The 20526-nt window shown below is 51.5% G+C and overlaps 1 protein-coding gene and 1 non-coding gene across 2 annotated transcripts in view; both read right to left on the bottom strand.

Annotated features, from left to right (window-relative positions):
• Nucleotides 1–1460: 1460 nt before the first annotated feature.
• The window catches only part of MED24 (mediator complex subunit 24), a gene marked incomplete in the record, with an annotated part of 45568 nt that continues 26502 nt past the window's right edge, over nucleotides 1461–20526 (bottom strand). Inside the window, 22 exon segments of the mRNA XM_027774762.1 lie at nucleotides 1461–1953; nucleotides 2062–2210; nucleotides 2395–2475; nucleotides 4416–4515; nucleotides 5105–5195; nucleotides 5400–5581; nucleotides 5875–6139; nucleotides 11678–11853; nucleotides 12162–12261; nucleotides 12377–12555; nucleotides 12939–13021; nucleotides 13434–13471; nucleotides 14240–14382; nucleotides 15056–15167; nucleotides 16106–16192; nucleotides 16480–16556; nucleotides 17502–17549; nucleotides 18071–18184; nucleotides 18435–18585; nucleotides 18708–18819; nucleotides 20198–20254; nucleotides 20399–20526. Of these exon segments, the coding sequence (XP_027630563.1) occupies nucleotides 1837–1953; nucleotides 2062–2210; nucleotides 2395–2475; nucleotides 4416–4515; nucleotides 5105–5195; nucleotides 5400–5581; nucleotides 5875–6139; nucleotides 11678–11853; nucleotides 12162–12261; nucleotides 12377–12555; nucleotides 12939–13021; nucleotides 13434–13471; nucleotides 14240–14382; nucleotides 15056–15167; nucleotides 16106–16192; nucleotides 16480–16556; nucleotides 17502–17549; nucleotides 18071–18184; nucleotides 18435–18585; nucleotides 18708–18819; nucleotides 20198–20254; nucleotides 20399–20526 (2590 nt within the window).
• LOC114009154 (small nucleolar RNA SNORD124) lies at nucleotides 13093–13196 on the bottom strand. The gene has a single exon (XR_003550619.1). It is a non-coding gene; the product is annotated as a small nucleolar RNA SNORD124 (small nucleolar RNA).

Consider the following 20526-nt stretch of genomic DNA (forward strand, 5'->3'; position numbering starts at 1 on the left):
AGGGCGGGGGAGGGGTAATGGGTTCCCCCAGCTCACCCAACACCCATCCCCTCACACACAGTGAAATGAGTGCCTGCTCTGTGCAAAACTGGCTGTGTGCTGGGGACACAGCGGGTGGGGAAGACAGAGGCAGTGGGTCACCTGTAGCTGAGAGGAGAGCATGGGGTTGGGGTGCACGTAACAAGCCGGCCACAGCCAGACCGAGCTAAGCAAGGCGGTACCGAGTATGTACACAAGGCTGTCACGTGTGCCATCTGCCAGGAACTAGCCTGTCCACAAAGCTCCCACCAGGAGAGAGTTAGGAAACGGCTTAGATGAAAACCCCCGGCTGGAACTTCTCCCAGCTCAGCCTCTGCTCTCATGCCTCTGCCACCTTCCTGGCTTGGCTCAACCTTGTGGGCTAGGGAGGTCCAGGGAGGACAGTGAGGTCCAGGGAGGACAGGGAGGACCAGGGAGGACAAGGGGATCCAGAGAAGACAGGTAGGTGTGGCGACCAGAGGGGCCGGAGTCTACATGATGGCGGAGGCACACCTCCTGCAGAAGCCTCCGCAAGACTGCCCAGCCCCAGCCCCAGCCCTCCATCCTCCCCAGCCTTGCTCCTCGGACAATTCCCATTCCCTTTCCCCACATGGATCCTTAGAAAGAGGCCCCCAGGCCAGCTGGTGGTATGGTGGTTAAAGCAGCTGGATCCTACCAGGCCAACTGTAAGTTTGAGGCCCAGGGGCTTGAAAAGCACATCAGACACATGTGTACGTGTCCAAAATCCCAAGAGAACAGAGAAGGGATTGTGGCATGGCCAACCCCCTGGGGGGCTGATTTCTCACTTTCCCTCTCTGGAAGGACACGCACCTTGCAGCGAACATTTAAAAAAAGCAAGCAGGGGACCAGCAGATGGCATAATGGTTATGTTGCCGGACTCCTACACAGTCAACTGCAGTTCAAGTCCGGGACCTGGTGGCTTCAAACTACGGCCCGACGCATGTGCATGCATGCCCAAGATCTCAAGAGGAGAATGGTGGAGAAGGGATTGCCGCATGGCCATCCCTCTTGTGGAGTGATTTTTTGCTTTCTGTCTCTCTGGAGAGTGCATGCACCCTACAACAAAAATCTCTCTAAAAGCAAAAAGAAAGCAAGGCCAGAAGACCAGCCTGTGGCCAGGGCCCTCCCCTTGAGGTCTGAGATGTGGGGCAGGCCAGGAAGAGTTAGGGTTAGTCTCTGCCCTCAGTCCTCCCAGTCCTTTCCTAAAAGGGGCGTGGCATCATCACAAGACACACTGCCCCAACAGCCTGGCCTGTGCCAAGCCTCTCCCTTACAGGGGACCTCAGACTGCGGGGGACACAGGAACCAGCTTGCCCTCCCTGTCCTCCCCCTCACCATGGGACAGAGTTTCTCCCAGGCCCCAGCACAAGGCGTGCAGGAGACTCTGCTCCCACGATGGGCACAGCATGCCAGCACTGCCGTGAGGTAGCCGCAAGGACCTTTATTTATAAGAGGGCTGAGGGAGCCTCCCTCACGTGTTACAAAAATATATGTATATATTTACACATAGTGTGCATCTCTGAAGCTCCTCAGGAGGGGCGAGTCCTCCCTGGGAGCGGGGAGGCACCCATGGGTGATGCCAGGACCGAAGACCCAGCAACTCAGGCTCAGTTACTAACAGGAGAGGAAATTACAAAAGAAACCAGGAGACGTCTTGAAGGTCAGAGGTCAGGAGTGAGGGAAAGAGCTGGCAGCTGACCAAGGCTCTTACAACAGGCGGATGTGAGCAGCGATGGCTCATGTCTCCTTGCTGCTCCCTCCACAGGCGCTTGGGGCTGCTTGGCCATCCCAAGCCCCTCAGAGGGCAGCGATGGCTTTGGCGGCCACCTGACGGCCCAGGGGTAGGCTGAGGTCCGTGATGGCCAGAACCACCTTGGGGCTGGACATGGCTGACACCTTCACCAGTTCCGACACCTGCCACAGACAGACAGTCACTGAGGGGACCTGGCGGTGAGTATACCATCCCAGGAAGCAGAGGGCTAGCCCTGAACCCCCACGTCCGGTGACCGCACGGGCACTCACGGTGGTGAACGGCATGAACTGCAGGATGCTGCCGCGGCCGCCCTGCTCCAGGCAGTCCACACACTCCTCCATGAACCACTGCACAAACTGGGTGTGGGGGCCGGCGGTGCGCGAGCCCAGGATGGAGGAGATGAGCAGGAACAGGTTGGCTGTGCGGAAAAGGCGAGAGCCAGATGGGGCCATGAGAGGGTTAGAGAAGAGGTCAGGATGGGGAAGGAGAGGGGGGTAGTGTGGCACAGGGAGGGTGGAGGATCCCAAGAGGACCTTCCTCTCAGCTGGACAGGGCTCCTTCCCACCCAGCCTCAGGGCAGGAGCAGGGGTGGGAGGACTTACCCAGCACTCGGTTCAGAGGGTCTCTCATGTTGACTGTGTGGAGCTGGGAGGCCGAGAGCGAGCTGCTCATGGACCGGTCAGCTGTGGGGCAGAGCAGAGTAGCCTAGAGAACCCAGGTGTTCCGAACCACCCCCCCAGGCCTCCTTTCTCTATGGCAGCTGGAACACGGAGAGCCCAGAGAACAGTCTAGATCAAGAATCACTGAGAGGCCCCAAAGACAGAGATTCCCCATAAGGGAATGAGAGAGAACTCGCACTTGGGAGACAAGACCAGGTCTTGTCTGATCTTAGCACTACACGGAGTAAGCTTCTTAATTCTCACCATACTCTATTCTATTTTATTTAGATTTTTGCCACAGGGAGTGTGCGATCCCTGGGGAGTGAGAGAGAAAGAGGGAAAGTGAGAAATCACACCCCTGGGAGGATGGCCACATGGCAATCCCTTCTCCTCCATTCTCCTCTTGGGATTCTAGGCATGCAGGCCTGGGCATGTGCCCGGTGTGATTTTCAAGCCACCAGGTCCAGGACTTGAACCATGTAGTCAGCCATGTGGGACCACCATGCCACCTGCTGGCCCTGGTTTTGTCTCGTTTTCTTTTCTTTTTTTTTTTTTTGGAGAGGTTTTTGCTATAGGGCGTGCATTCAGACAGAGAGAGACAGAGAGAAAGAAAGTGAGAAATCACCCTCCAGGGGGGATGGCCATGCCGCAATCCCTTCTCCTCCATCTCCTCTCAGGATCTTGGGCATGCACGCACACGCGCCCAGCGTGAGTTTAAGCCACCGGGTCCCGGATGTGAACTGCGGTCAACTACATGGGAGTTCAGTGACATAGCCATTACGCTAACTGCTGGCCCCTGTCTTGTTTTCTAATTGCCAGAAGGCATGCAGGTTCTCCAGAGGATGGGTGGAGAAAGCAACCCTGTGGGGCAAGGCCATACTGCAATCTTTTCCCTCCTTTTCTTCATCCTTTAGAGGTTCCACTCATGCGCACACACACACACCTAATATGCTCTTCACATCACAGGGGTCAGGATTTGAACTGCAGTCAGCCACATGGGATCCAGTTGCCAAGTAAAGCACTTATCCAATGAGCTACAGGGTCAGCCTTATTTATTTTATGCACGCCTGCACACATGTGCAACGAGAGTGAGAGAGCAGCCCAGGGGGGCCTGTCCATGCTGCAATCCTTTTTCCTCTTAATTCTCCATCCTCTCAGGGTCTTGTTTTTCTTTTCTTTCTTTCGTGGTTTTTTTTTTTTTTTTTTTTTTTTTTTTTTTTTTAAAGGCGGGGATTTGAACCGGGGTTGGCCATGTGGGATCCAGTTTCCTCTGGGCAGTGCTTAGCCACTGTGCCATGAGGCCAACCCACCACATTCTATTTTACAGATGAGGAAACAGACTCAGACCTGCTAAGGAACTAGCTAAAGGCCGTGGGGTTTGTGAGTAGTAGACCCAGCAGCTTTCCTCTGCTCAAGCCGTTGGTCCCAAAGTCCCTAAAAGGCTTCAGAGAAACTTGCAGGCTCAGGAGAAGCCTCTGGAAACAGGAAGAACTAAGTGCCCTAGAAGCCTCTGGCAGGAAGTCTGGCGGGAAGGAGGTGAGGGAGCAGAGGGTAATGAAGGAGAGGGAAGTGCGGGTGCTTCAGGAAGGAAGCCCCAGGAGTCGCCCCAGACCAGCCCAGGCCTGCTCCTGGCTGCAGGATATGTTTCTGGGGAAGGAAGGAAGGTCAGAGCTGGTGAGTCAATGGCACAGACTGTGCCCAAGGCAGTGAACTCACTTGGTGGCTTGTCATCCCTCTGTGGTAAGGAGGAGTGGGGGAGGGATAACTGCGGGCTAGGTAGGGCCCTGGGAGAGCTTCAGCTTAGGAAGAGATAGCAAATACCTCTTCTCAGGAGAAGGAAACAGAGCACACCCTCAGGGACCCCTGACTAGCTTGCAAAGGCATTAGGGGCTGGCCTCAGCAGAACGGCTTCTCAGGAAGGAGTGCCAGGAAGGGCCACCTGCCCCGGCCCTACTCGCACTTACTGGGGCTCGAGAGGATGTTAGCATCGTCCTCATTGGAGCTCAGCAGTCGCATCAGCTTTGATGGCTGTATGTCGTCCAGCGGGAAGAGGCTGATGTAGTCCTGGCGGGAGGAGAGGCACTATTACACACTGGGTCCTCACATCACTAGGTCCTGAGAAGGGGACTGGAGCTGCAATTCGAGCGAGGAAAAGCTGACTCCCCACAGTCTTCCTCATCCCCTTCACAGTTCTAGTGAGATTCCAGGGCACCTGAGGCGGAGCCAGCAGGTGACACGATGGGTAAGGCTCCAGACTCCCACGTGGCTAAACCCCCAGTTCAAGCTCCGAATCCAGTGGCCTGAGGATCACGCCAGGCACATGTGCGTGCATGCCCAAAATCCCAAGAAGCGACTAAAGGAGTAGCGACTGTGGCATGGCCACCACCTCTGGGGGCTGATTTCTCATTTTCCCTCTCTTTGTCTCCTGCAAGCATACATACCCTATGGCAAAAACCTAAAAAAGAAAAAAAAAAAAAAAAAGGCACACCCTCTGACCCCACAAGCCACCCCTCCAGATCCTTGGCCAATCGGGGCCTAACATAATTGCCCAAGAGCGGGGACGTGTCTGATTCCCTGTGCCTGGAAAGGCACCTCTACCAGGAAACACCAGCAACTGTTTGCTGAACAAACACACGAACAATGATGGGCCTACCTCAATGTCTTCACGGTGCCTCTTCTTCTGGCGGGAAGATGCTTGTCCCTTGTGGGAGGAGTAGGAACTCAGGGCACACCATACAGCCAGCCTGGCAAACGGTTCCAGGAAAAGGGAGTATGTGAGAGGGGTCCGAAAGGGGGTCTCAGTGTCCATCCTGATCAAGCCCCTCTGCAGGGCCTTTCCCGCAGCCCAGCTTCCTGGGGTGATGCCAGGGAGGGGCACCGCTGGACTCTAGGTCACGGGGCTTGAGGCCCAAGGGTGAGAACACAACAGGCTCAGGGCAGACTCCTACTTGGCCAGGGCTGTGCCGGGGGGGTCCATGAGGCTGTGCCACTTGGAGGAGTCGGTGAGCAGCCCAGGCAGGATATGGCCCAGCAGGACCAGGGTCACCTGCTGCATGTCCAGACAGAAGATGGAGTAGAGCAGTTCCACGGCCCGCAGCGTGTGCTCCTTCCGCGTCTCCTTCAGCAGCTCCTGGTGTAGGAAGAGTGCAGGCTAGGAGCTGAGGGCCTGACCCTGAGCTGTCTGGAAAAGCGTACAGGGGACCCCTGATGCGGCTCCACCCTTCTCTCCACTGTGCAGCCTGGCCAGAGCTACTAAAGGCAGCCATGGTCTCTGTATCCACAACTCCCAGCAGCCTCTCCAAGAAGTCCAGCAGAGCAGGTTGGGTGCTGGGAAATCAATGGACAGGACAGAATCTGGACCCATCGGGTATCTTCTCAGAGGCCTCTGGGTCTGAGGACACCTGCTCCTCCCAGCCCAAGCACCTTAATCAGGTTGTTGCAGAACCAGTAGACGCCTCCCATGTGCAGCAAGGTGTCGAAGATGTGAATGGAGCGGCTGTCCACCCAGCCCTTCTCCAGCACCTTGGCAAATATGTCCGTCAGCACCTCCTTGATGGGTCGCTTAGGGGGCAGCAGGTTCCAGTAAGGCATTGTGTCCACCCCCGTGGACAGGAACTTGATCTGCGTGGCTGTCTGCTGCAGCACGTCAGCACACATGCGCTCCAGGATCGAGCTCATGATCACCACCCTGGAAGAGCAGGGAGAGGTGGAGAGGATCTAAGGTTCCGGGGTCATAGTGGTGGGGGGCAGGCTTTCCCTTGGACTTGGGTTTTGGAAGTAGACCAGGGCATTAACCCCATTCTGTGCTGGGCCAGAGGCAACCCCAGCAGACCTGACTCTCCAGCATGCTCCTGGCAAGGCTCTCACCTGCAGGGGCTTTGCCTGTTGGAAGGGCTGGGGCAGGGGCTTTCCTCCCTCAGGCCACTCCAGCAACTTGTTATCTGCTCTCTGGCACTCTCCAACCTCCCCAACCCCCGGGCTTGGGCCCTGCCAACTGTCAGACATAAATAAATACAATCACTTCGAGTGCTGGGAGGGGGGCAGCCTTGGCCTCTTCCCAAAGTAAACTGTTACTTCCAGGAGAAGGCAACAGGGCTGTCCCACAGGACTCTTCCCGGCCCTTGGTAACTGGGCAAATCCAAGCGTATGTCCAGGGATTTTCTCAGGAAGAGTCTAGACTGTGAATACAGACCCAGGTCTGAGAGCTGACTATTCCTGGAATGCTGTGTGGCTCTGGGAAAGCTGTTAAGACTTTCAGAGCCATTTTCTCCACCCGCGCAATGGAGCCATAGATTTCTTACTATCCTTGAACCAGATAGAACATAGGGTGCTCAGAAAGGGTTACATCAGAGCAAACATTAGGTTACTTGTGGAGGGAAGATGAAGAAAGAAAGGAAAAAAGTGAAGACAAGAGGGGAAATGGAGATGTAATTTTACAGATTGGCCCCAAACCTCAACTCAGCTAAACGTTTCCATTTCTCTCTTATAAGACATCCTTGAAACCAACAGGTGGTGTGGTGGTTAAGGCAGCTGGATTCTCACATGGCCAAGCACAGTCTGAGTCCCAGACCCGCCCAGCAAGCGTGTGTGTGCATGCACACCTTCTCCTCTCCCAGAATCTTGGGAGGAGAATGGAGGAGAAAGGATTGTAACATGGCTATCTCCCCTGAGGGGTGATTTCTCACTTTCCCTCTCTCTTTCTCCCCTCTCTAGTGAGTGCACGTGCCCTATAGCAAAAAATAACAAGAAGTTAAAGAAAACCTGAATAAATGGAGAGAGATTCTTTTTTTAGAGAGAGAGATTTTTGCTATAGAAGAATGGAGAATGAAGGAGAAGGGATTGCGGCATGACCATCCCCCCTGGGGGGTGATTTCTCGCTTTCTGTCTCTCTGTCTCTCTCTGTCTGGCGAGCACACGCACCCTATAGTGAAAAACCTCTCAAAAAAAAAAAAATATATATATAAAATGTACTGGTGACTGGGTGACTACCCAGCTCATGGCAGCACTATTCACAACAGCCAAGAGGTAGAAGTGGGCCAGCCTACAGCCTAGAGGTCAAGGGAGCCAAATCCCACTTGACAGATCACTGTTTAAGTCCCAGCTCCAGGGTCTTGAAAAACTCTCCAGGCACATGCGTGTACATGCCCAAAATGCAAACGGGATGGAGAAATGGAGAAGGGACTGCAGTCTGACTATGCCCTGTTGGAAGGTGCTTTCTCTCTCTCCCTGTCGCTGTCGCTCTCTGGCAAGTGCACATGCCCTCTGGAGGAGGGGCTAGCAGGTGCCACAGTGGTTAAGGCACCCTGCAGAGGGTGCTCCTTTCTCTCTCTAGATTTCCACATGATCAACTATGGTTCGAGTTCCAGACCCCACAGCTTGAAACTCATGCCTGGCACATGTCTGTGCATGCCCAAAAGAATGGAGGAGAAGGGATTGTGGCATGACCATCCCCCTTAGAGGGTGACTTTTCACTTTCTGTCTGTCTCTCTGGTGAGTGCACATACCTTATAGCAAGAATCTCTCTCAAAAAAAAAAAAAAAAAAAGAAAATAAAAAAACCTCCTATCCAAATTAGTTTTTTTTAGTTAACAGTGCTGGACTCCCACTTGGCCGACCATGGTTCGAGTCCCAGATCTGGTGACTTGCCTTCTTACTTTCTCTTTTCTTTCTCTCTCTCCTCTTTCTCATTCTATCCCTCTCTAGTTAAATTAAAATAAGTGAATGAATAAATAAATAGACGTTAAGTAAAATAATTCTTCAAAAAAAAGGAAAAGAAAAGAAGAGGTGGATGTAAGCCAAATGTCCATTGATGGATGAAAGAATAAAATGTGATATATACAATCAACAGACTATCACTCAGTCTGAAAAAGGAATCTTGTCCACAGATGAATAGACTGAAAAATTGTGGCACATAAACTCCATGGAATACTACTCAGCCATAAAAACAACAAGGCCCTGGAATTAGATAGAAACTGGGTGAATATAGAAGATTTATTGCTGAGGAACCAACAGTTGGAGTAATAGCTATATTGCTGGACTCCCATGTAGTCCAGTGTGATTTGAGTCCCAGACCCAATGACTTAAGCTGATGCTGGGCGTGTGTGCGTGTGTGCCCAAGATCCCAAGAGGAGAAGGGATTGCAGCATGGCCATCTCCCGTGGGAGGTCATTTCTCACTTTCTGTCTCTCTGACTCTGTCTTTCTGGTGAACGCACACTCTCTATAGCAAAAACCTCTCCAAAAAAAAAAATGTTGCTAAGTGGAGCAAGTCAGGCTATGAAGAGAGACACTGTACATCTCCACTTAACATGTACCAACTGTCCGCACTCTAAGGTAGGGACTGAAAGACTGGAGAACATGAAAGCATTAAAAATTGTAATAAACACTAGAGACAACGTGGAAAGAGAGTATGGGAGGGGAAGAAGGGTAGGAAAGGAAATTTGGAGGGAAAAATAGAGAGGTAAGGCACTTGTGGGACACAGATATGGTTTATTATCTACTGATAAGGATGTGTATAGTATTCTCAACTAGGCTGGACTGAGATGTACATCATGCTTGGTAAAGTCTCTTTACAATCTAAATGATGTATAACAATGGAATGTATGAATAATACTAAAGAAAAAAAAAAAAAAGAAGGACCAGCAGTTAGCCAGGCACACTTACGTGTGTGCCCAAGATCCCGAAGAGCTGGAAGACTAGGGAAAGGTGTTCATGGAGTGATGAGACCCTGCAGAGGGTGCTCCTTTCTCTCTCTTGCACATAATGTCGTGAATAAAATAAACTTATTAGAAAATTAAAATGTATGAATAATACTAAAGAAAAAAAAAAAAAAGAAGGACCAGCAGTTAGCCAGGCACACTTACGTGTGTGCCCAAGATCCCGAAGAGCTGGAAGACTAGGGAAAGGTGTTCATGGAGTGATGAGACCCTGCAGAGGGTGCTCCTTTCTCTCTCTTGCACATAATGTCGTGAATAAAATAAACTTATTAGAAAATTAAAGAAAGTAGAACAATGGTCACAGTGGGTAGGAAACTTGTGAGATTCCAATGTTTTGAAGGGACCAGCCAGTGGCATGGTGATTAAGGCAGCCGTATCCCTCATGGTCAATTGTGCAGTTTGAGTCCTAGACCCATTAGCTTGTAAAATATGCCAGAAAGAGTAACAGAAAGGGACTGTAGCATCCCCCATGGAGGGTGCTTTCTCACTTTTTCTCTCTCTCTATGAAGAGCACACATATCCTCTAGCAAATTTTAAAAAATTATTTTGGAGATCTGTGGCACAACATGAATATATTTAATGCTACTGGACTGCACACTTAAACATGCTACGAGATGATACTTTTTCTCATGAGGAGGGTAGGATGAGGGAGAGACAGGCAGGTATTTTTGACAGGATGGTGTTATCACTGCAGTCCTCTGCCCAACTTCCCAGTTAGCTAAGACTGCGGGAGCACACTGCCATACCCGGCTGGTTCGAGCTGGTCTGGCCTCCCAGGGCGTCCTAGTCTCATGCAGTGGCATCCTACCACTTGTGCCCCTGCAGTTAGGCCTGAGATGGCAAACTTTATGTTACTTATTTATTTTAAACCACAATTAAAACTTTTAAATGTATTCGTTCAGTGAATGAATCAACACCACTGAAGTCAACAAAAAAGTTGCCAGGGCAATCCTCCAAGCCCCTGAAAAGCCAGGCAGGAAATTCTTGCAAAAAAGATGAGAAAGAGGCCTACGATTTTTTAAAAATTCTATTATTATTATTATTACTTTTTTTTTTCCCTTAGAGGGCATGTGTACTCACCAGAGAGAGAAAGCATGAAATCACCCCATGGAAGGATGGCCACGCTGCAATCCCTCCTCCTCCATTTTCCTCTGGGGATCTTAGGCATACATGCCTGGCGTGAGTTTTAAGTCTCCAGGTCCGGGACTCGAACCATGGTCAACAACACGGGAGTCCAGTGACATAGACGTTATGTCATCTGCTGGTCCCTATTTATTATTATTTTTTTTGAGTAGAGATTTTTGCCATAGGGCACATGTGCTTGCCAAAGAGAGACAAGAGACAGAAAGTGAGAAATTATCCCCAGGGGGATGGCCACGCACAGTCCCTTCTCCTTCGTTCTCCTCTTGGGATCTTAGGCATGCATGCACAAGTGCCTGGTGTGAGTTTTAAGCCACCAGGTCTGGGACTCGAACCACGGTTGATTACATGGGAGCCCAGTGATGTAGCCCAGTGATGTAACTTTTATGCCATCCACTGGTACCCTGTTATTATCTTTTTTAATCTGATGAGAGAGAGAGAAGTGAGAAAGTAACCCACCAGGTCTAGAACTCAAACCATGGTTGGCCATGTAAGAATCCAGCACCTTAACCACCATGCCACCTGCCAGCCCCCAAGTCTAGAAATTCTTTTTTTTTTTTTAATAATTTTTTTAATTTAACTTTATTTATTTATTTATTTTAACCACCACACCACCTGCTGGATCCCCTGCCAGTTCTTTCTTTCTTTTTTTTTCTTTAAAGAATTATTTAACTTTATTTATTTTATTTGCTTATTTATTTTAATTTGGTGAGAGAGACAGAGAGAGAGAGAGAGGGAGGGAGAAAGAGAGAGAGAGCAAGCAAGCTACCAGGTCCGGGACTCAAACTGTGGTCGCCCATGTGGGAGTCCAGTGCCCTTAACCACCATGCCACCTGCCAGCCCCATGCCAGTTCTTTCTTTTCTTGGAGAGGATTTTGCCATAGGGTGCGAGCGTTCGCCAGAAAGACGGAGACAGAGACAGAAAGCGAGAAATCACCCCCCAGGGGGCATGGCCGCACTGCAATCCCTTCTCCTCCATTCTCCTCTTGGGATCTTGGGCACACACGCACATGCACCCAGCGTGAGTTTAAGACACCGGGTTTGGGACTCGAACCGCAGTCGACTACGTGGGAATCCAGCGACATAGCTATAGAAATTGAGCTCTTTGAGAGCAGAAATCATAGCTATCTGGGGTCTGCATACATGGCACACAGCAGCTGCCAGATCATAAACAATACTGACACAGAAACACACATGAAATGTTATCAGCTGAGTCAGCTGCGTAATATGTGAATAAGAAAGTGACGGAGAGAGGAAGTGAGTGAGTGAGCAGTGTGTCTGGGAAGGTACTAGAAGGAAAGGGTTCTGGTTACAGGAGGTGCTGACACGCCTGCAGTGTTTGGGAAGGGAGCGGGTGGGACGGGTTACTGACCTCTCATTGTAGAACTGCAGGGTATTCTCACTGTACAGTGGCCCTGCCAGTTGGCGGATCATCTGTAGCGACTTCTCACGCTCATCCAGCCCCAGCATCCGGACGTGGGCCACGAGCCAAGCCACAGCACACACTGCCAGACTGCATACCTTCCCCTTGATATTATCGGTGATTTTCTGGGGAAGGAGGAAAAGAATGTCTAGGGCTACCAGCTCCCCTTCCCTGGCCATTCTTTCCCTGCCTCTGAGCAGCTAAGTGCCACAGGTGGAGTTCTAAGCCACATTCCATATTGTTTCCACCACAAGTTCGACTTCCTCAGAGCTACCTGGATGGGAAAGCATGGCTAAGACCACAATTACAGGGAAAACTGACACCAAACACAGCCTGAGTTAAGGGTCTTCTTGTATTTATAAAACCTTACAAGTTATCAAGGACTGGGCTATGTCTTGGGGTAGAGAGCAGGCCTCTGGAAAGGTGGGGCTACCTGAATTGACTCAAATGCCAGGACCCCATTCTCCCAGGCATTGAGGATTTCCAAGATGGCCGCTGAAATGCTGAGACAGGCTTCGTGCCACTTCATCTGCCTATGAAGGTAAAGGGGGAGAGAAGTCACCACAGGGAAGCTTGGGATAGACTTAGGGAAGAGGGTCCTATCCCTGTCCCACAACCACCCTTGGAGTAGGTGCCCAGGCCACTGACACGAGCTTCATTTCTGAGGAGTTGTTGAGCAGGGCCACCAGGGACTCCACTTTGGTGGAGTCGGGCCGGAAGCAAGGGTGGTCGGGGTTCAGGATCTTGCCCTCCTCAGGCATGCAGGTCTGCATCCAGGTTTCAAAGAAGGGCACTTCTGCTCCTGTGTTCGACTCCGAGAGAATGACCTGGGAAAAGGGGGGGAGGCACCAGCTGAGCAGCGAGGGTACGACACCTGCTGGAGCTGGGCCTGGGCCACACCTGTTTCCTGCCACGCTGCTTCTCCCTTTCTGGCCAAAGAACGGGATGAACTGGTCTGAGAGAAGCAGATGGGCCTTTGCTGCCACCTAGTGGTCACTGTGAATGCGCCAACTAAAGATTTGAGAAGTGAAGGGGGCGGGCATCTACTGACTTCACTTAGGGTGGGATAGGCTTCTGAGGCCACAACTAATTGGCTTGGGAGACTGATGAGGGGCAGGGGGTAAGGGAAAAAGTCATTAGTTTCTTCCCCTTTGGGAAAATGTTCTTCACCACCCACTTGGTGCCCTGGGCCTGCCTGCTCCCCTCTCACCTCTGAGCCATAGGTCTGGGCCACGTGGCACAGCATGAGGAAGGAGATGTCGAAGAGCAAGGCGCGAACTGAGGCCGGTTTGGCTGCGGGAAGGAGAGTGGGTTGAGCTCTTGGCCTCAGCCCAAAGCCTAGCCTGGGTTGGGACGGGTCAGGATTTGCCTCAAGGAAGGTCAGGGACCAAGTAGCTATTTCAAAGCTCTGAGGCTCAGAATCCTTTTCTTGGGTCTCATTTGGAACATCATCCCTTCCTTGGGCTCAAAGACTCCGAGTACACTCCTTCCTCCCAGTCCCCGACCAAATCATTAAGGGAGACGAGAGGGAGAGAAAAGGATGGTTTTTGAAGAGTCCTTTTCCAGCACTACCTACTCAGCCAGCCCAGCTCCAGGGAGGAAAGACAGGCTCCCCAGGAGAAACGGAGGCTCCCTCCTCCCTCCTACTCTCTCCTCCACACCCCTCCTAGTGCCTTCTGGGTATGAGTATGCAGAGGCGACTTACTGTTTTCTTCGCTGCCGTGTGTCGTGAACTCATTCAAACTGTGAAAGGAATGGAGATAGGCTGCACCGACCAGGCAGGAACTCAGCGATAGCAGGGGCCACCCGCGCTCAGAGAGGCGGCCGCTGGGGTCTAACTTACCTTCAGAGGGACACCATCGCTATACAATAAGGGTTTCTATATACTGTTAAAAGATTCCCAAGGCCTAGAGAGTGGCTTGCTGAATGGAACAATGTTCTACAAGTCAAATTCCAGGTCCGCCAAAAAAGGCAGCGGGATTAGAGCCCTCCCTTATTAATATTTTTTTATTTGCTAGAGGGCACATGAGTTTACCAGAGAGGGAGGGAAGGAGTGAGAGGGAGCAGTCACCTCCCAGTGGGGGTGGCCATGCCACAATCCCTTCTCTTCCGTTCTCCTTTTGAGATTTTGGGCACACACAGAGCATGCACCTGGTGTATTTTTCAAGACATCAGGTCCAGGACTAGAACTAGGTAGATGGCCATGTGGGATCCAGTGTCTTCATCCCCATGCCACTAGCTGGCCCAGAGAGCCCCTTCTTAATAACAGGGTACACACGAAGTTCCTCTACACCCCATCACCTCATCAAACATCTCCACCTCATCCTCAGCTGAAGAGAAAATGGCACTCAGGCCGAGAGAACTGGCCTTTCCTCCAGCATCTCCAGCTGGGACACTGCCCTGGCTTATGCATCTCTGGAGAGACCCAGGTCTGAGGGCCGGTCCTACTCTGCTCCGTCCTCCTTCCAAACATAGCTTCCCCAACATGGTCCCAGGCTTGGCCTTCCTCACTTGATGAACTTCCGAGCGAAGGATCTGAGCTTCCCGGTGGCGGCAGCGGCAGCCAGCAATAAGTCCAGGCTCTTCCCAGACAGCATGTGGCCCAGGACCCCCAGCAGCCCCTCGGGGGACTTGGAGTGGTCTGCATCCATTGTCTAGGGACAGGACAGGACATCAAGTCATGAAAAACACTGAAGACCCACCCTGCTACGGCACAGCCACCTCTCTGTATGTCTGCGTGAGCTAACACACCACAGCCTGCACTTTAATCTGCATCTTTTTTGTTTTTTTTCAGTTTTGCAAGAGAGAAAGGGACAGGGGTAGAGGGATGGGAAAGTCTCCCCCATGGGAAATGCTCACCCCACAACCCTTCTCTACGTCTCCTTCCTTTCAGATCTTGGGCACACACATGCACCTGACATGTTTCTCATGCTGCCAGGTCTGGGGCTCGAACCGCAGGGTCAGTCATGTGAGATCCAGTCACCTGAACCACTATACCACAGGCTGGCCTCTAATCTATATCTTTCTGATTCCAATCTGGAATATCACTCCTAAAGTCTGTCTTCGGTCTCTGACCCCTCCCTCTACACTGGCATGATGGTGGCTCTCTACGGTTTCCACGTGAGACGGCGCAAGTGCAGCACTCCCAGGGTGCCTGAGATATAAGCAAAGGTCCACAACTGATGGTTCTCAAGAGTGGCTGCCCATCCTCCCCATTTCTCCACTGCCAAAGCAACCATGCATAAAGCCAGACAAGAGCAGTGTGTAGCCTTGTCCATCTGTCCAGAGGTAGAGAGAAAGCAGGAGGAGAGAAAAGGATGTACTCGCCTTTAGGATATTTGTGACAGTGGGCTCTGCCCGGAGGATCAGCCCAGGATTGGGCTGGATGTTGGCATTTTCTGCTGATTTTAGCTGGGGGACATTCTCCCGGTCTGCTGCACTGTGACCAAAACCAGTTGGCAAGAGAAGGGAGGAAGAACAGTGAGAAGTTCTGGGTTTTTTTAAAAAAATATATATATTTCACTTAATTTATTACTATTATTATTATTATTATTCCAGTTTGATCAGAAAGAGACAGAGGGAGGGAGGGAAAGTGAGAAAGCGAGCCACCAGATCTGGGACTCAAACCAGGCCATGTAAGAGTCCAGCACTTTTAACCACCATGCCACCTGCCGGCCCCAGAGAGTTCCTGACACATTCCCTAGTCTAGCCACGGAGAGAGAGGCACAGGGACAGTAGGAAGAACACAAGAGGCTTTAGGCGTGGTGTGAAGCTGTGCTCAATATTGGGATCACTTTCATCTATCTTTAGTCACTTCTTTTTAAGAAAAAAAATTTTTTTAATAATTCTTTTATTTAACTTTATTTATTTATTTTTAATTTGACCAGAGAGGAACAGAGAGATTGTACCTTTCCTGCCCCCCATTTCTCTCTGGCCAAATTTTAAAATAACAATAATAAATAAAGTTAAATAAATAATATTTTTTTAAAAAATTATATAATGGGCCGGCAGGTAGTGTGGTGGTTAAGGGCACTGGACTCCCATGTGGCCAACCATGGTTTGAGTCCTGGACCTGATGGCTTGCTTTCTCTCTCTCTCTCTCATTCTGTCCCTCTCTGATTAAATTAAAATAAATATAAATAAATAAAGTTCAATAAAATAATTCTTTAAAAAAAAAAGAGTAGCAACTGAGAGTGTCAAACTCCAGTTTGAAGAAATCAGTGTCTTCTTTTCCCCCCATTCCCTGTACCCACAGGCTTGGTCCCAGTCACCTGCAACCCAAACTTTTGACAGCAGAGAAGAAGGCACCCAGAGGCCCAGAGCAGAGATGAGCGGGAGGTCAGGGTTCTGGGGGTTTCTCAGGGAGCCCGAACTTACCGCTTAGCCATAAGGCTGCTGACGCTAGCTTCAGACAGAAGCCCCTGCTTGCTGCATTCTTGGAGCAGGAAGTTCGTGCTGTCACAGCTGTGAGGAGAAGACGAGGAGGGAACTGGGCACACAGCTGGGAGTGTTGCAGGATGGGAGCAACAGGTCCCTGCCCAGTATCCTCCCTCCTTCAGGAAGAAAGAAATATGGAGTGCCTAGGGGAAGGTGGAGGGGCTCTGGCCAGCACAGTGGAACTGCTGCTTCCTGCCCCTGCTGAGGGGAGTGCATGAGGACACAGATCCCCCACCCACAGACTTATCAGGCACAGAGGAGCAGGCGAGAGCCCAGAACACCTAGCAGACCAGGGTGAGCAGGGGAGATCGTACTTGCAGCGCTGGTCAGCTTTGTCCAACAAGGGCGTGAGCTTCAGCAGAAATGCAGAGTTGACGTCTTCAGTGAAGTCCTATAAAAGTCAGAAACTCCCATGTGGTTTCTAGGTCCTCCACTCCTCCCACAGCTTGCAATGCAGGCTCACCAAGACAGCCTGGAGGACACGAGGGCCTGCGAGTAGGCCGTGCCCGCCACTGACAACCAGCGGCCACGTGGGGAGACGTGTGAGGCAGCACTGCATCCTGAAGGCGACCCTGGCCCAGTCATCTCGGGCCACCTCAACTCCTGGGATGGGCCTCAACTACCTGGCACGTTCTTCCCGGAGCCAGCGTGCACACAGATGCTCAGTACCTGCAGCCTTCCTCAGACATAAGAACACACTACTGCCCAGCTGGGGTTAAATGACCTTTCTCTTACTCATGTTTCTCCAGGGCAGAAATCCCCCCATCTGTTTCCACGCTCCCATTTTATTTATTTATTTATTTTTTGAGAGAGGTTTTGCTATAGGGCACGTGCGCTCGCCAGATAGACAGAGACAGACAGAGAGACAGAAAGTGAGAAATCATCCCCCAGGGGAGATGGCCACACCGCAATCTCTTCTCCTCCATTCTTCCCTTGGGATCTTGGGCACACACACACACACACGCGCCTGGTGTGAGTTTTAAGCCACCAGGTCCATGAGGTAGGGAGTCCAGTGACATAGCCATTACACTAACTGCTGGTCCCTTATTTATTTATTTAGTTTTTTGGAGAGGTTTTTGTTATAGGGCACATGCACTCGCCAAAGAGAAAGAGAGAGACAGAGAAAAGGTGAGAAATCACCCCCCAGGGGGGATGGCCACACCACAATCCCTTCTCCTCCATTCTCCTCTCAGGATCTTGGGCACGCACGCACATGTGCCCAGCATGAGTTTAAACCACTGGGGCCAGGATTCAAACCATGGTCGACTACATGGGAGTCCAGCGACGTAGCCCTTATGCCATCTGCTGGTCCCCCCATCTTATTTTTTCAACTCACCTTGTCACCATGAGAGTACTTCTTCAACTTTACCAAAACCTGTGGGATCTAGGCAAGATGGGGGAAAAACAAGATCAATATGAAAAAGCATCCCCCACCCCCTTGCTCTGAGCAGAGAGACAGGGACTCTTAGCCCTGGAAGTCAAAGTACTCTCAGAGCAAAAACCAGAAAACTGATGGGTACCCAAGCACCTGACACTCCTCAGCCAACAGGATGCAGGGAGCCTTCACTTATGTTGGCTCAACAAAGGCATACCACAAGCAAATACAGAACCCCAGCTTCAAGGAGGGCTGGGGCCCATTTCCCTGGCTCCATTAACCATCCCGTAATCTGGATGACAACTGAGCTAAACAGCACCTCCATGGTAAGAAACAACAGAGTCCTGCCAAGTGGGCTAAACATAGCCTGGGACTTTCAGAGAACATAATTGATGGGGACTGTTCTGGGGGACCTGGCAGGCTGGGCACAATGCCAGCAGAGAGACAGAGGGCAAAGGTGCAGAGTGTCACTGCTCTTCCTGAAAATCGGTCCTAGACTGACTCTCTGCTGCTCCTACACCCCCAGTTACCTTGAGGAAGGTGAACGCTGTCCACTTGAGCTCCTCTGTACCCTCGGGAGATTCAATGAGCCCCACGAAGCAAGCTTTCCAGATCTCCAGGACAAAAAGTGGGGTAGGGATATGCTGTGGGAAGATCCAAACGTGAGGCCTAAGGGAGGCCCCTTCATCCTCCTGCAGGCTGCACAGCAGAGCCACTCCCAACTCTAGTGCTGACAACCAGGGGCATGAGTCAGATAACAGGCTGTGCCCAGCTGGGCACTTTCCACCGTGGAGCAAGAGAAACTCTATTCCTCGCTAGAAGGACCAGAAGAATCCTCCCTCCTTCCCCCAAAATGGCCAGCCTCTGCGAGGAAAGGGGTGCTCGCGCTCCCACCTGCATGCGCTTCACCATCATCAGCTGCTCCACCAGGGGCTGGGTCTCGCCTGTCAGGTTCATGGTGCCCTCAAGCAGCACCACCGCGTGCACGGTGGGGAAGCCAGTCTTGTGTAGCTGCTCTGAGTGCACGGACAGCATTGTGGGGATGCTGAGAACAGACAAAGAGAGTCAGTGTTCGGGGGCACAGGGTGAGCAAGGGGACGAGGCCAGGCACCAGATTTGCCCACCCAAAGAGGCTTCCTCTTCCTCCACTGTCATCATCCCACGAACCTCCTAATGAGTGTGCCGCACTGCTCGGCCTGGCTCCGCAGCTGGGGGTTGCTGAGATTGGCCAGGATCTCCCCGAGCTTCAAAAGGGAATGCTCAATGGCAGTCCAGGAGGCTGGTGGAGAAAAGGAAATGCAGACACATAATAGGCAACAGAGGAGAAGGCGAGCCCAGCCCCAGACTCCTAGACTTAGGCACCCCCTGGGCCCATAAAACCACACAGGGAGGCTCCCCCTGAGGATGACATGGAGGCCAGGGGCCTGAGGGCAGCATGCACTTTTTCTAGAAAGGGAGTGAACACTAGGGCTGGAGCCCCTGGAAACCATTCCTTGACTTCCAGGGGATATACCCAGCTGACTTTAAAGACCAGCTATGATAAAATAGAGGCAGCGGAAGAAAGAAGCAGAGGGAGCTTTGCAAGACCACTAGCTGGAAAAGGGAGGGCAGCCACAAATCACTCAGGAGCAGGTCACCCCGCAAGACCAGCCTTGCCAAGGCCGTAACCATTTGCTCTAGTTAAGCTGGGCTCCTAAACGACCACCCCATACTCACTCACTCCCTCGTTTTAGACTCCATCCTCTAAGTCCTGGTTTAGGTCCTGGTTCTTTTAACAACTTACCCAACTGGTCTAACCCCCTGATCTCTCCCTCCTGAATGCCTATACTCATGGTCTATACCGCATTATTTAGTACTTCATTATGTCACTTATCCTAGTTACAATTCCAGAGAGTCAAATGATGAATAATGGCACCAACTAGCCCATTAACCTCCACGCAGCATAGGGGATAAAAGAAGATAAGACCTGAGCCATTCAAATGAAGTGTTCATCCACTTTTCAGCCAGTAAACACTTATCAAATGTTCAAGAGAGGAAAAAACTGTCAACCCAGCCCATTTTTACAGTGATTCTCTTTCTGGGCTTTTCACAGGCAATAAAGCAGATGTGGGGAAGTAATAAATATGCCAATCCTACTGCAAGCTCTCCGACCAGGTCCTGACCTTGGCCGTAACCTAGCCCAGCACTCTCTTACTGGAGAGCAAGAGCTCCGTGCATGGCCCTACGCCACTTTGGCTCTAAGCGACTGTGGCCTTAGTACCCACTACCAGAAATACTAAAGTCTTCCTTCCACCAAGTGATCTCTCATTCTCAGACTCTGGAAGGTTCCAACATCTACCCACTGAACTTGAGTCAAGAAATGGGTAGCACAACAGGCCTGACAGCAGACAGGTACCGTGCTTAAAGGCACATCTTAGGTAACACTCAAATACAAGAGTCATTGGCGTCCAGATGATGAGCAATGCAGAACAAACACAAGAACAGACCGTGTACTTGTCTTGGCCTCTCATTCTTTCCACATATAGGACATACTTGCTCCCCACTAGAAGGTATGCTTGCCGAGGGCAGGGACCCTGCCACATGCTCCTTTGGTAGCCCCCCACCCCCTCCCCCGCACCTGGCACAGTGCTGGGCATACGATAATGCTCAGTAAATACCTGTTGGTTGATTGGCTCGGGTGCCACCCTGCCCAAGTCCCTGGGATGTATGCAATGCTTATGGGGAGAAAAAAAAGGAAGTGGGATGGTTTCAGATCCTCCTGGAAAGAAGTGGGATGGCATCCTGCCTCTCCCCTCTCAATTAAAGGACCAGCTATAGGAGCAGTGGCAGGTGGGGCTCAAGGGAATCAGGGGACATACAGGCCTCCTCGAGTTTGGCGATGTGCAGCAGGGCCCGGTTCTTGGTGCTGCTGAGGGTCTTCTCCAGGCGCTGCAGGCACATGGCAAGCTGCTTCTCCCCAGCAGCAGGGGGGCCGGCCTCCAGCCCC

Source organism: Tupaia chinensis, unplaced genomic scaffold (assembly GCF_000334495.1).
Source record: "Tupaia chinensis unplaced genomic scaffold, TupChi_1.0 Scaffold000477_1, whole genome shotgun sequence".
NCBI lineage: Eukaryota > Metazoa > Chordata > Mammalia > Scandentia > Tupaiidae > Tupaia > Tupaia belangeri.